This window comes from Trichosurus vulpecula, chromosome 6, assembly GCF_011100635.1.
Source record: "Trichosurus vulpecula isolate mTriVul1 chromosome 6, mTriVul1.pri, whole genome shotgun sequence".
In the NCBI taxonomy this organism is placed as follows: domain Eukaryota; kingdom Metazoa; phylum Chordata; class Mammalia; order Diprotodontia; family Phalangeridae; genus Trichosurus; species Trichosurus vulpecula.
The window spans coordinates 72,195,078-72,207,644 of record NC_050578.1 but is presented as its reverse complement, the minus strand read 5'-3'; the positions used below and the strand labels follow the sequence as shown (position 1 = coordinate 72,207,644).

The window sequence follows — 12,567 nt, the reverse complement described above, 5'->3', positions numbered from 1 at the left end:
ATTTGTCATTTTTAAGAATGAATACAGCACACTTTTTTTTTTAATCAAATACCTCCATTGTATTTTGTAAAGGACAATAGTCAGAGAATCTACTAATGGTGTTCATAAGATAAAATGAAGACCATGTACAAAACATAGTCAGTTTAGGATGAGAATCAGGAAGTCGAGTCAGATTCTTTCTCACAAACACTGACCCCATCTTGTGCTGCCATATGTATTCTCCCTTTTGTTTTTTTTCTGTTATTCATCCATGGGAAACTAGACTATATAAGCCATCTATTGTTTTGTACATGCAGGTGGATGCAATTAATCAGCATCCTTCATTTTATGAATATAAGACCCTGAAAGGCGACTGAAACTTACCCTTTTCCCTTCCCAACTTGGAAAGCCTCTAATCTTTCCTCCAACTAGAAATTAGATTACCTAATTTTATATTCTGGCTTTTATCCTGGTTAATTGTTTTTATTATAATTAATTGGACTTATTTGATTAATTGTTTTTTTGTGCATAAAAATATGCTTTACTCTGTTACTCAGGATCTTTGGACTGACTGGGGAGTCCAGTGACCCATTCATTCTGACTGCCTAGCCAATAAATCACTTATGCTCAGATTGTTTCCTCAATTATTAATTACCCTCCACAGTGTAAAACATTATACTCTCCTATACTGGCAAATGAACACAAACATATATTCTGTAAACATGAACACAGCTTAAATTTACAAATAACTTTTTCTTTAACATTGAAGTTCTATTAAAATCACAATGGGAACTTAGTTTTTTGATGCAGCCACTAATCTGGTATTTGCTTGCACAAATTCTTAAGAGCAGGCAGAACAATATTGAAGAAGAGCCAATTCATGAATTCCAATATGAAAAGGAATAATGTGAATTTAAGTTGGTAAGGCAGAAACCTTAAATGCTAGCCAAAATGTTTGTGTTCTTCTATAGATGATGGACAGTCACTAAAGGTGGCATGGACCATGGATCTGGACAGCTCCTCCAAGACAGTCTTTTTAGGAATTAGAGGAAGGGTGTGGTATAGAAGAGGATGACTCATATTAGGGACATTAGTTAGGAGGCTGACTGAATATGACTAGAAACCGTTACCAATTTTCTAGCTGGGGTATGTTTTAAAAGTCTACATCTTGGTCTACTTGGGTTCACTCACTTCAAGATCTTATGCATATCATTGCCTTTGCAGAAAGTGCAGGGCATTGTATTAGGTGCTTCAAAAACAATGTAGAGGTCACCTCATTTTAGAGTTATAGAAAAGAAGCCCTAGAGAGACTTGTTCAAAGTAGTAGTTATAACATTGGATGTCAAAACCAAATTTTCCAGTTCTGCTAATATCAAATCCAGCACTCTTCAAAAATAAGTTTTTCTTCTTTAGGACTTGCAGAGCACATTATTTACAAACATTGTTTCATTTGAGCCTCCCCACACCCTTGTATTACAAATGTTATTATCCCCAATTTACTGATGAGGAAAATGAGGCTCAGTTTGTGCATTTCTGACCCATACCTCGCTAGCCAGTTAAGTGCTAGAATCCGGATTCTAATCTGACTCCCAATACAGCCCTGCCTCTACTTACCCAGGATTCCTCAATAGGATTGGGTGAGATCACTTTGATGCCAAGGGAGTGTTTGACAGATGAGAGATAAGATCATGTGGGGCCAAACAAAGTGCTCAGAGACAGAGGGACATGAGTCATTGCTAGATGGTAACATCAGTCCTTTGCCTTCAAGAATTTGCTTGGAACCTAGAGAATTTATAGCGTGGTATTTTATGTAATATCGAAAAATGTTTTGTCTTTGCTCATTAATCGTTCTTTACTAAAGTATTCTAGGTTTCCTTTTGTCAATACTCTTTCTTAAATAGAACATAATTTCAGCTTTATCAGGAATTCATTGCTTTCCAAATTTAATTTTGTAGTCTACTTTGTACACGTAGGTTTACCTCATCTCCCTTTGTCCTTTTTTGATTTGCTCATTCTCTGAGTTACTTAGAACCTGAAACTTCATATGAGGTGGACATCGAAATCCTCCAGTTTCCTTAATCTCTATATCTATCTCTGGATTCACCAAAGAGATAAATCACTGTTGGTTCCCAGATGATATGATTGTTTATCTTCAGAGAACCCTAATAACTTCTATGAAATCTTCATATTTTCTCCATCAAACAACATCTCTGTTTTCTATAGCTGAATGAAATAAATTCACAATCTTTCAATAGGTGAAAAAAATTCATTTTGATAACTCCCATTTTGATCTAATATAAGTATACTTTCTGGTTTTAATATTGTATTTTATAAAATACATGGAAAAATAAATGCAATAGAGAGAACTGTTTTATTTAAAATCATGTTTTGTCATTTGCAGGTTTTTGGAAATGCTCCACCAAATACAATGACAGAAAAATTTTCTGATCTTCTACAGTTTACAACCCAAGTTTCACGTCTAATGGTGACTGAAATTCGAAGGCGAGCATCAAATAAATCTACAGGTATCATAAATCCCCACAAATTAATTGGGTTATATAAATGAATAAAAGTTTATTATTCTCTGTGAAAATAATTGAAATAAAATAAATGAATATTTTCCAGGTAATTTTAGTTAACAATATTTTTCTAAATCCTCAGTCTTCCCCCTCCCCACCCTTTATCAAATGTTAATGAATCAAATAGCAACCTAATATTAGTGCTAAGTTCTTTTATATTAAGTGAACTTAGTTTTTTATTATGTGCCTGTATGTAGACCAAGGATTTAAATAATAGGTCTCCTTTCATTTCCATTATCTTGTTTTACAGTCAAGAGTCTTTCTCTTCTCTCTACTTACTCTTGACATGCTTAGATGCTGCCATTGTGACTCTTGGGTATCTCTGACTAGCTTTCTCTTTTCACCTTCAGAATTTGCTTTCTTGACTTTCCCCAATCTTAGTCATTAATTACATTGCTCCTAGTTATACTTGCTAACCAAATAAGCAAACACTGAGGAAAAGAGTAAATATCAAATAAGAACTATGTTGGATTTTTTATTTCCACCTTTAAAAAAACCCCATAAAATAGTGATTATACGAAATAATTTTATAGGTTTTTAGATGTGTGTTGCTACCTTTGAAAATTATTACAAGAGATATTCTTTCATTGAGGGTTTGGTTATTTCCCTTTAGGAAGGACATTAGGAAATGGGTCATATTACCAATGTAAGTAATATATGGTTTATCAAGTAGTCATATAAATGAATAAGCATTTATTAAATACCTGATATATGCCTTGCATTGCACTAGTTAGTGGCTGAGAATAAAAAGACAGAAATGGAAGGGAAACGTCCATTTCCCTGAGGAGCATATAGCAAATTTTTATGAATATTATTTTTATATAGTCAAAAGTAGTATGTCCTTAATTTACTGTGGCAACTTTTAACCCTCTGGGAAAACTGGAAATTCTTTTGGCCTTTTGACTTTTTCCTTTTTGTTGTAATGTTTGTTTTTGTTAAAGATCAAGGTAAATTTTCTTCATATTGGATAAATTTGAGTGTTTTTTTCTTCTTCTAGCTTTTCTTGTAATTGAGCTCTTATCTAATTTTAGGTGGTTTCTTGCCTCTTCAATCACGTATAGTATACTGCCAAATGTATCTACCTGGCTAGAAGAAATATTCTTCTGAATTTTATATTATTGATATGATATGATGTGATAGTTATATTATTCACATTATATTTATATCGCATCATATCATATCATATCATATTATATATCATCACATATCATATTATGTTATATTACTAGGTTATACTATATATTATATTAGGTTAGTCTATGATTCAGATGATGTAAGCTTTAGGTTATAACTATAGGAGCTGCTCTCACATCTCACTTTATCATAAGAAATGAGCTAAATTTGTTCAGTTCATGTCTTTACCTTTGAGGCAAACAGAATATCTTGGTTTTTTCCTGTTGGTTTTCTGCCAAGTTTTTCCAGCTTTACTTACTATTTCGTATTTTGTCAAGTGTGTTTTGTCTACATAATTAATTTCTGCACACTTATTAAATGCTTATTATGTGCTAGACACTGTACTGTATCTGTGCACTGTGTGTGTGTATGTGTGTGGTGTGTGTGTGTGCCCATATGTATATGTATGTATGTGTATATAGGTGTGCACACATCTATATATACAGGCGTTTCTCTTATAATGTGAATGTGTTCCCCCTCAAATACTGCTCTATGCAATATTATGAAATAAAAACCACAGAGCTTATGGGGAAAATGAGGTTAGAGACACAACATTCAATAATTTAGTGACACATTTTTTAAAAAAAGATGGGAAGTCATAAAAATGGTAACACAGTTTTATACATGTTAAATGGTTAAAAAAAATACATAAATACTACAATAAATATCAACCTCGTCTTCCCCTTAAGCTTCATAGACTGTGGCAGATGAGGGTGGGAGTGGTGTAGACCAGCCATTCTCTGCCCACAGCTTCCTCCAGCATGAGAAGATACATAATAAATATGATACTTCACTTTGACGAAAACATGAAATGTGCTTCTGAAAGTGGACGCTGGAGTGGATGTTTGAGTTATTGTAAAGTGGTATAACTTCTTGCATTCTTGATCTTTCTCAAGGAAAAAAAAATCATGCAGAAGCTTGATTGTAACAATCTTGTAACAAATTCACATTTTTGAAATGTGCATTATAGCAGAACTGATTTTATATGCCTGTATATAGGTATGTGTATAGATAATGTGTAGTATAGCTATATACTTATGTATATGGATATATATGTATGTATACATACGTATACATATATGTGTGTATACATATATATGTATGTGTATATATACCTATATACACATACATACATACATATATGTGTATATATATATATATATGTGTGTGTGTGTGTGTGTGTGTGTGTGTGTGTCTGTGTGTGTGTGTGTCTGTGTATAAGTATGTATATACAAATAAATGTCTATAGGCCAGTAAGCATGAAGGTTGTCTAAAGGGGATGCAAGGCCAAAGCAATGATTAAAATGTTTTCTGAATGCCTAGTGGGCATATCACATTACATTAGTCTCTGGTGGAACTTGCTAGACCAGAGAGAAAGTATGATTTCTGTTATCATGATCCAGGAAACCAGAAAGAATGGATACTCAACTTCTGTTTCAACTTAAAGCACAAAAATACCAATATTTAGATGAAGCAGGTTAATTCAGAACAGAGATGACAGGATAAGTCAAAAACTATTATTGTGTTTGCTGACTGAGAGTGAGAAAGAATGAATTCTGTCAAAATATGCAGATTCTTGCTATAGTGAAAAATTCACTACGTCCTACGTATGCTTCTTTTTTTTCTTTAATTCATGAACACAGAGGATAGCACACACAAATAAAACTTTAGTTTTTGGAACACAGAACCAGGAGATTCATGATTCTTTTATCTTCACCTTGGACAATCACATTTCCCTCATTTCATAAAGTGTGGTGAGGCTGTCTGCTTTATTTCTTTATTCAACTTTAGAGAACTGTATAATTTTCATCTTATTTATAAGTATGTTTTAAATGAGGGGAGAAAAAAGTGAGATTGTCAAAGATCTAAGCTGAGTATAATCACAGAAAATTTTTAGGCAAGTTCACTGAAAGAAATGGTTTCAGGCTCTCTTGAAATAAAGTAGGAGTACATCCTTCCTTATCTTGCCCTATTTCAAGAACTGGGTAGTAATATCGTATTACTTTAATTTTTTTGGATAACTAGGTGGCTCAGTGGATAGAGTACCAGTCCTGGAGTCAGGAAGACCGTTCTTAAGTTCAAATCTGGCATCAGATACTTACTAGCTATGTGACCCTGGCAAGTCACTTAACCCTGTTTGGCCCAGTTCCTCAATCTGTAAAACGAGTTGGAGAAGGAAATGGCAAACCACTCCAGTATCCTTTCCAAGAAAACCCTAAATGGGATCATGAAGAGTCAGACATGACTGAAAAACAACTGAAGAACAACTTTAATTTTAAGCAAATAGATTGGAGGAAAGGTGACAGATTATATATTCTGAGATTCTCTGTATTTTTCTAAGAATTACCCTCCATTTAAAAATTTTGAATGATAATTATTCTTCTTGGAACTGCTAAAAAAAAACCCAGGAAAATAATAGGAAATTATTATCTTTCCCAAAATATTACTTGTCTTTTTTTTGTATGTACGTGTGTGTGTATGTATGTATGTATTTGTGTATGTAATTGGTGGTGGAAGGAAGAGTGGGCAGGATTGAACCTATGCTTTAATTCGTGTAGAGAGTGTAGTGAGAAATTTCCTCCGCCAATAAACTGAAATTTCTCTGCAATTTAATAGTCTTAATGTTGCTTGGGGGCACTGCAAGGTTTAATGACTTGACCAGGATCAAAAGGCTAAAATACTAAAACTACTAAAATACTAAAATAAACTGAGAACTGGTTTCAGCCCAGTACAAATAATTTTCCATATGCGTGCATGTGCACACACATGCACGTACACACCCACTCCCTTCCAGAGTGTAGTCTTTTAAAAGTATAACTGTGCCGTATAGCTTTTTAAACTGCAATTGAACAGCATTGCATAATCAGAAGAGCATTAGACATAGTCAGAGGACCTGTGTATGAATGCTCACCTTCTGCTACTTACCAGCACTGTGAATGTGGGCAGATTTTTCCACAACATTTGGTGCTGGTTTCCTCGTATATAGGGAGGGGAGTTTGGACTAAGGATCTCTAAGGTGCTAAGTGCCCTCAATAGGGCCACTCATCATTTCTTCCACTGGTGATCAGTGAGTAACAATTTATTAATCTCCTACTATGTGCTAGACACTGTGCTGATGTTTTAATTTAAGGAAAACTATTAACATAGTTGATTATATTAATAGTAAAGGTAACAAGAACCATATAATTATACCAATAGATGTAGAAAAAACTTTTGACGAAATACAACTCTCATTTCTATTAAAAACATATGAAAACATAGGTATAAATGGATTTTTCTTAATGATAAGAAGCATTTACATAAAGCCATCAGCAACCATTATTTGTAAGATCAGAAGTTAAAAGAAGGATGCTTATTATTCCCACTATTATTCAATATTTTATTAGAAATGCTAGCAATAGCAATAAGAGAAAAAAAGGAAATTGAAGGAACCAGAATGGGCAATGGAGTAATAAAATTATCTCTCTTTGCAGATGATATGATGATATACTTTGAAAATCCTAAAGATTCAACTGAAAAGCTAGTTGAAACAATGAGTAATTTTAGCAAAGTAGCAGGATATAAAATAAACCCATATAAATCATTAGCATTCATATATGTTACCAACAAAACCCTGCAAGAAGAGATAGTAAGAGATATCCCATTTAAAATAACCATAGATAGCATAAAGCATTTAAACATATTCTTGCCAAGACACACCCAGGAACTGCACGAACATAATTATAAAACACTTTTTATACAAATAAAGTCAGTATTAAATAATTGGTGAAATATTAATTGTTCATGGGTGGGATGAGCTAATTTAATAAAAATGACATGTGTACCTAATCTACTTAATTGCATTCCAATTAAATTACCAAAAGTTGACCTAGAAAAATAATAAACAAAATAATAAATAAAAATAATAAAATTCATTTGGAAAAACAAAAGGTCAAGATATCAAAGAAGTTAATGAAAAAAGAATGTAAAGGAAGGAGATCTAGTAGTACCAGATCTAAACTGTATTATAAGGTGATAATTATCTAAACTATTTAGTACTTGTTAAGAAATAGAAAGGTGGATTAGTGGAACAGAGTAAACATACAATGCACAGTGGTAAATGATTATAGTAACCTTGTATTTGACAAACATAAAGATTATGCTTTTGGGATAAGAGTTCACTGTTTGGTAAAAATTGTTGGGAAAAGTAGAAAGCAGTCTGGTAGAAACTATAGACCAATAACTTAGACTGTTTATTTACCTAGATAAGGTTGAAATGGATATATGACCTAAACATAAAGGGAGATAACATAAGAAAATTAGAAGAACATGGAACATATTACCTATCACACTTAGAGAATTATTGTAGAAGAATTTATGAATAAACAAGAGAGAGAGCGTTGTGAGATGCAAAATGAATAATTTTGATTACACTAAATTAAAAAGGGTTTTGGTACAAATAAAACCAATGTAGCTAAGTTTAGAAGGAAAGCAGAAAATTGCAAAAACAATTTTTATAGACTGTTTCTTGAATAAAGGTCTCATGTCTCAAATATACAGACAGCTCTGTCAAATTTATAAGAATATGAATCACTTCTCAATTGATAAATGGTTAAAGAATATAGATAGGCAGTTTTTGGATGAGGAAATCAAAGCTATATGATCATAAATGCATGTGAAAAAATACTCTAAATCAATGATTAGAGAAATGCCAATTAAAACAACTTTGAGATACCGTCTCACACCTATCAGCTAAAATGATCAAAAAGGGAAAATGAAAAATGTTGAAAGGGATGTGGGAAAATTGGACACTAACACAGTGTTAGTGGAATTGTGAACTGATCTAGCCATTTTGTGGAGCAATTGGAATTATGTCCAAAGAGTTTTAAAACCATGTAATTTGAGGAACTATTGAAGTTAGGATGTTTGAGGAGTATCTATCTATCTATCTATCTATCTATCTATCTATCTATCTATCTATCTATCTATTTATCTATCAATCAAAGTTCTCTACCACTGAGTTCAGGAGGAGAAAAATACTGTTAACAGTCCACAAGCAGTGGATAAGTAATTTTTCTCAAGTTATTTATGAGATGGCCTATTTCTACCACACAGTTAAATTTGTTGCAAACTTTTTTAGCAATAAACAACTAGTCAAGGGAGATTCGAAAAATGAATTGTTTCATGGTTATACACAAAGTTATAGAAGAGGACCTTATTCGTTCATATCGGCAAAGAAAAGGTCTTCTAATAACTAGTGGCTTTAAAGTATTGGTCAAGGCACCAAATTGACTAAAAAAAATTGATGGGAGGGAGATTGTAGCTATGACATGCTTTTCTGGGGACTAGGTAATATTGCATTCACTTTTATATCTACATTGTTGACAGAGTTGTATCATGATCATAACTTCAGTAATAATGATATCTCCTCATGGTCACATTAGCTTGCCTAAATCCTTTTGTACTATGAGTGGGAACTCCCTGTTTTCTGGTATTTTCTCTTTCTCTTTGATTTAAGTTATAACACAGGCACTAGAATGATGGTTTCAGTGGAGAGGAAATAGGTGGGCATATTGATATCGACCAGGTTGATCTCTAGATGTACTTTTGTACCTCTTCCTGTAACTTTTCAGGACAAAACAGGGCATGAATGTAGTTAGCTAAATTGTTTCTTATGTTCCTGGATTTAGCAGCTTTATTATTTTACTAAAAGACACAGTTCAATATAATTTTGTGGACCCTACAGTGTTAATGTAATTAAGAGCTGATGAAATGTATTCACCTGCCTGATTCTAGAATGGTGTACTTTTCAGGAGTCACCCTTAAATTGGTGGTCTTTTTATTTTTGTATACTTCTCAGTCTTTCTGCTTATAGCAAGTCTATTTATATGGACTGTAATATTACTTAGTAGAGACCCAGTGTGCTCTTATATGAAATCTGCAAATAATGCTCTGGCCACTATCTGTAAGTAAAAGTGAATATACTGTATGGTAAGTAGTAAGTGGTGGTAAACTTTTAATTTTTCTTTTAAAGAAAAGCATAAAATATATTGAAATGTGGAATTCCCCAAATTGTGCCCTGAATATCTTTGAACCTGATGGTCCTATCCCTTATTCTTTCAAATTTTAGGTTGTAGTAATGCCTAAATAGTACTCCAAATTATGCAGTGACTTACAGCTCCTAGGTTTAAAGCTGTATTTCTTTGGTCATATAATTTGTAACTTATAGCTCAGGCTCTCATGAGATTTAGAAGTGGAAAGGACCTTCTGTATGATCTCTATCACCCCCTTCACAGGGTGGTTTCAGGGATTCCAGGAAGCATCTACTGCTTGATAGCATGAGCAGACAGACTATTCTGTACTAAAGGTGCCACAGCTCCCCCGAATGATAGCACCTTCACTCTGTTATTGGTTCTGCTGGATGTTTGGCGTCACCTCATTAGCCAGTGGATAAATCCATTAGCCAGTGGATAAATCCATCAGCCAGTGGATAAATCCTCTCTTGATAGTACTACTGAATACTCTATACGATAATGAAGGTGTAATGTAGCCATTGCACTCCTGTGGTAGTCCATACAATAGCAGCATCTTGTGGCAGAAGTAGTGAATCTTCATTTAGACAACCTAGACTTCTTTTTTTTAAACAGAAGAACCACATACCCAGAAGTACTCCAAGGATATCAAAGTCATAACACCCTCAGGTAATTTAATTCCAAAGGTGTGGTTTTGTATTATGAAATGAAAGGCAGCATGTCACTGGAGGCTAGCCTGGAGCATGGGAGCTATAATCCTGGCTTTGTCACTAACCTGCTGTGTGGGTTTGATCTCTTAAGACCTCAAGTTTATTCATAAAATAAGCATAATGGTACTTGATGAACTTACAGTATAACCCTAAAGTAAAAGTTCTGAAAATGGTAAAGTGGTGTTACAAAATAAAGATTTTAGTAAATATTATCAAAAACTTTTGAATCATTTTTTTTTGGGGGGGAGTTATTTTTTAAAAATTGACTTCTAATTGTTTTCAAAACAGACTAATAAATTTCACTGAAGGCAGTAGATGTTATTCAGTTACACTTCTGTATGGTTATTCTGAATGTACTTTATTGAATCCTGAAAATTAAGGCTTGAAGTCAGTAGTGTGTTTGGTTAAGATACATTGCTATAGCATCATATCTTTAGATTTCTTCTGTCCTTAAGTTGAATATGTAATTTTTTATTTTAAAAAAATTTACAATTAAAGTGAAAGATACTATTAGAAATTTTATGTTAATATTTATGTATTTGGGCAGCCAGGTGATGTAGTGGATAAGAGTACAGGTCCTGGAATCTGGAAGATTCATCCTCCTGAGTTCAAATCTGGCCTCAGACACTTACTAGTTGTGTGACCCTGGGCAAGTCACTTAACCATGTTTGCCTCAGTTTCCTCATCTGTCAAATGATCTGGAGAAGGAAATGGCAAACCACTCCAGATTCTCTGCCAAGAAAACCCCAAATGGGGTCATGACGAGTTGGACTTGACTGAAACAACTCAATAGTGACATTTATGTATTTGAATATTGAGTTTATTGGGCCCCCTGACTTTTAAGATGTTTTGTAGACCTTTATATAAGAAAAAAATTTTTTGGTATATTGCTACTTATGTTATAATAGTATTAATTATTGCATTAGTTTTTTACCTAAGATCCTTGAACATTTTTCTAAGACTTGAATGCTGTACATCCCTCCAATATCTTTAGAAAGCCTTTTCTAAGGCCTACTTTAAATGCCACCCACTCCATGATCTGTTCCTTGATCTTTCCAGCTATGTGTTCCTTCCTTCCTTCCTTGAAGCTCCCAAACTTTCTTTTCACATCTATTTATTTGCTTATTTATCTCAATGTCTCATTTTCCTACTAAGAATAAATACTTCATCTTCTGTATACCTTTCTCAAGTTTAATGTCTTCTGAATAGTAAGTGTTTCATAAATGTTGGCCAAGCTGACTGTTGAAATATCTTCCCACTCTTTTTTTTTGTCATGAGTAATAGAGTTGATAATAATTGAGGTGGTGAAAGTGCAAAAATCTGGTTGTCTTTATTTGTAATACCGCTATTTAATAAAAATGAACTTAAAACTATTTTAGTATTCAGTGACAGGCTGGTATGTTAGCTATTTTCCAGCAAATGCTTAACATTATTTTTATGTTCTCTCTAATGTGAACTGAAATACGAGAAAATTCATCGGAATGTCATTACTCACTGAGCTGATTAAAAGTGTCACATTTCAAGTTTTGAGATTTTTGTCATCTGGGGGTTATTGTGAGTTCACACAGAGTGAAGTTGAAAGTGCTAGTTTTATAAATGTGCCTACGTGTCATCATTATCAACATCATCATTGACATTTAATAAATACCGTGCACAGCCTTGATTAGGGAATAGACCCCTAGACAAGTCATATGGCCCTATAGATAGCTGTGTGACCTGGTGTGGCAGAGGACAAAATCTAGAACTGAAATAATTTAGAAAGAAGTGTGCTAAGTCATCTAGCAAAGGGAAGAGCTGAAAAAGGGGTAACCTACTCCCCCCAAATGTCTGCAAGTTACACATTATATTGGGATCATACATATAGGAATAACAGCCTGTATCAAAAGAGGAATTACTTGTTCAGTGATCCAATTTTATCACTCTACGGGTATGATTTTTCAAATGAACAGCATTTCTTATACAACGATTTTCCCCAAAATCATAGTACAAGAAAAATTAGGAGGCTAACAATAACATAAACTATATTATGGATTTTAAAAACATACCACAAAACTTTTTGCCAGTCAAATAGCATCAATTTGGTTAAATTCGTGTCTGAATCATCTTACATAGAAA

The 12,567-nt window shown here is 33.5% G+C and overlaps 1 protein-coding gene across 2 annotated transcripts in view; it reads left to right on the top strand.

The window, feature by feature from the left end:
- Positions 1 to 12,567, top strand: part of WDFY3 (WD repeat and FYVE domain containing 3) — a 316,638-nt gene that overhangs the window by 77,448 nt on the left and 226,623 nt on the right. For both annotated transcript variants that reach the window (XM_036763543.1, XM_036763542.1), the window contains one exon: positions 2,381 to 2,504. In XM_036763543.1, the coding sequence (XP_036619438.1) occupies positions 2,381 to 2,504 (124 nt within the window). The remainder of the gene's footprint in view (positions 1 to 2,380; positions 2,505 to 12,567) is intronic.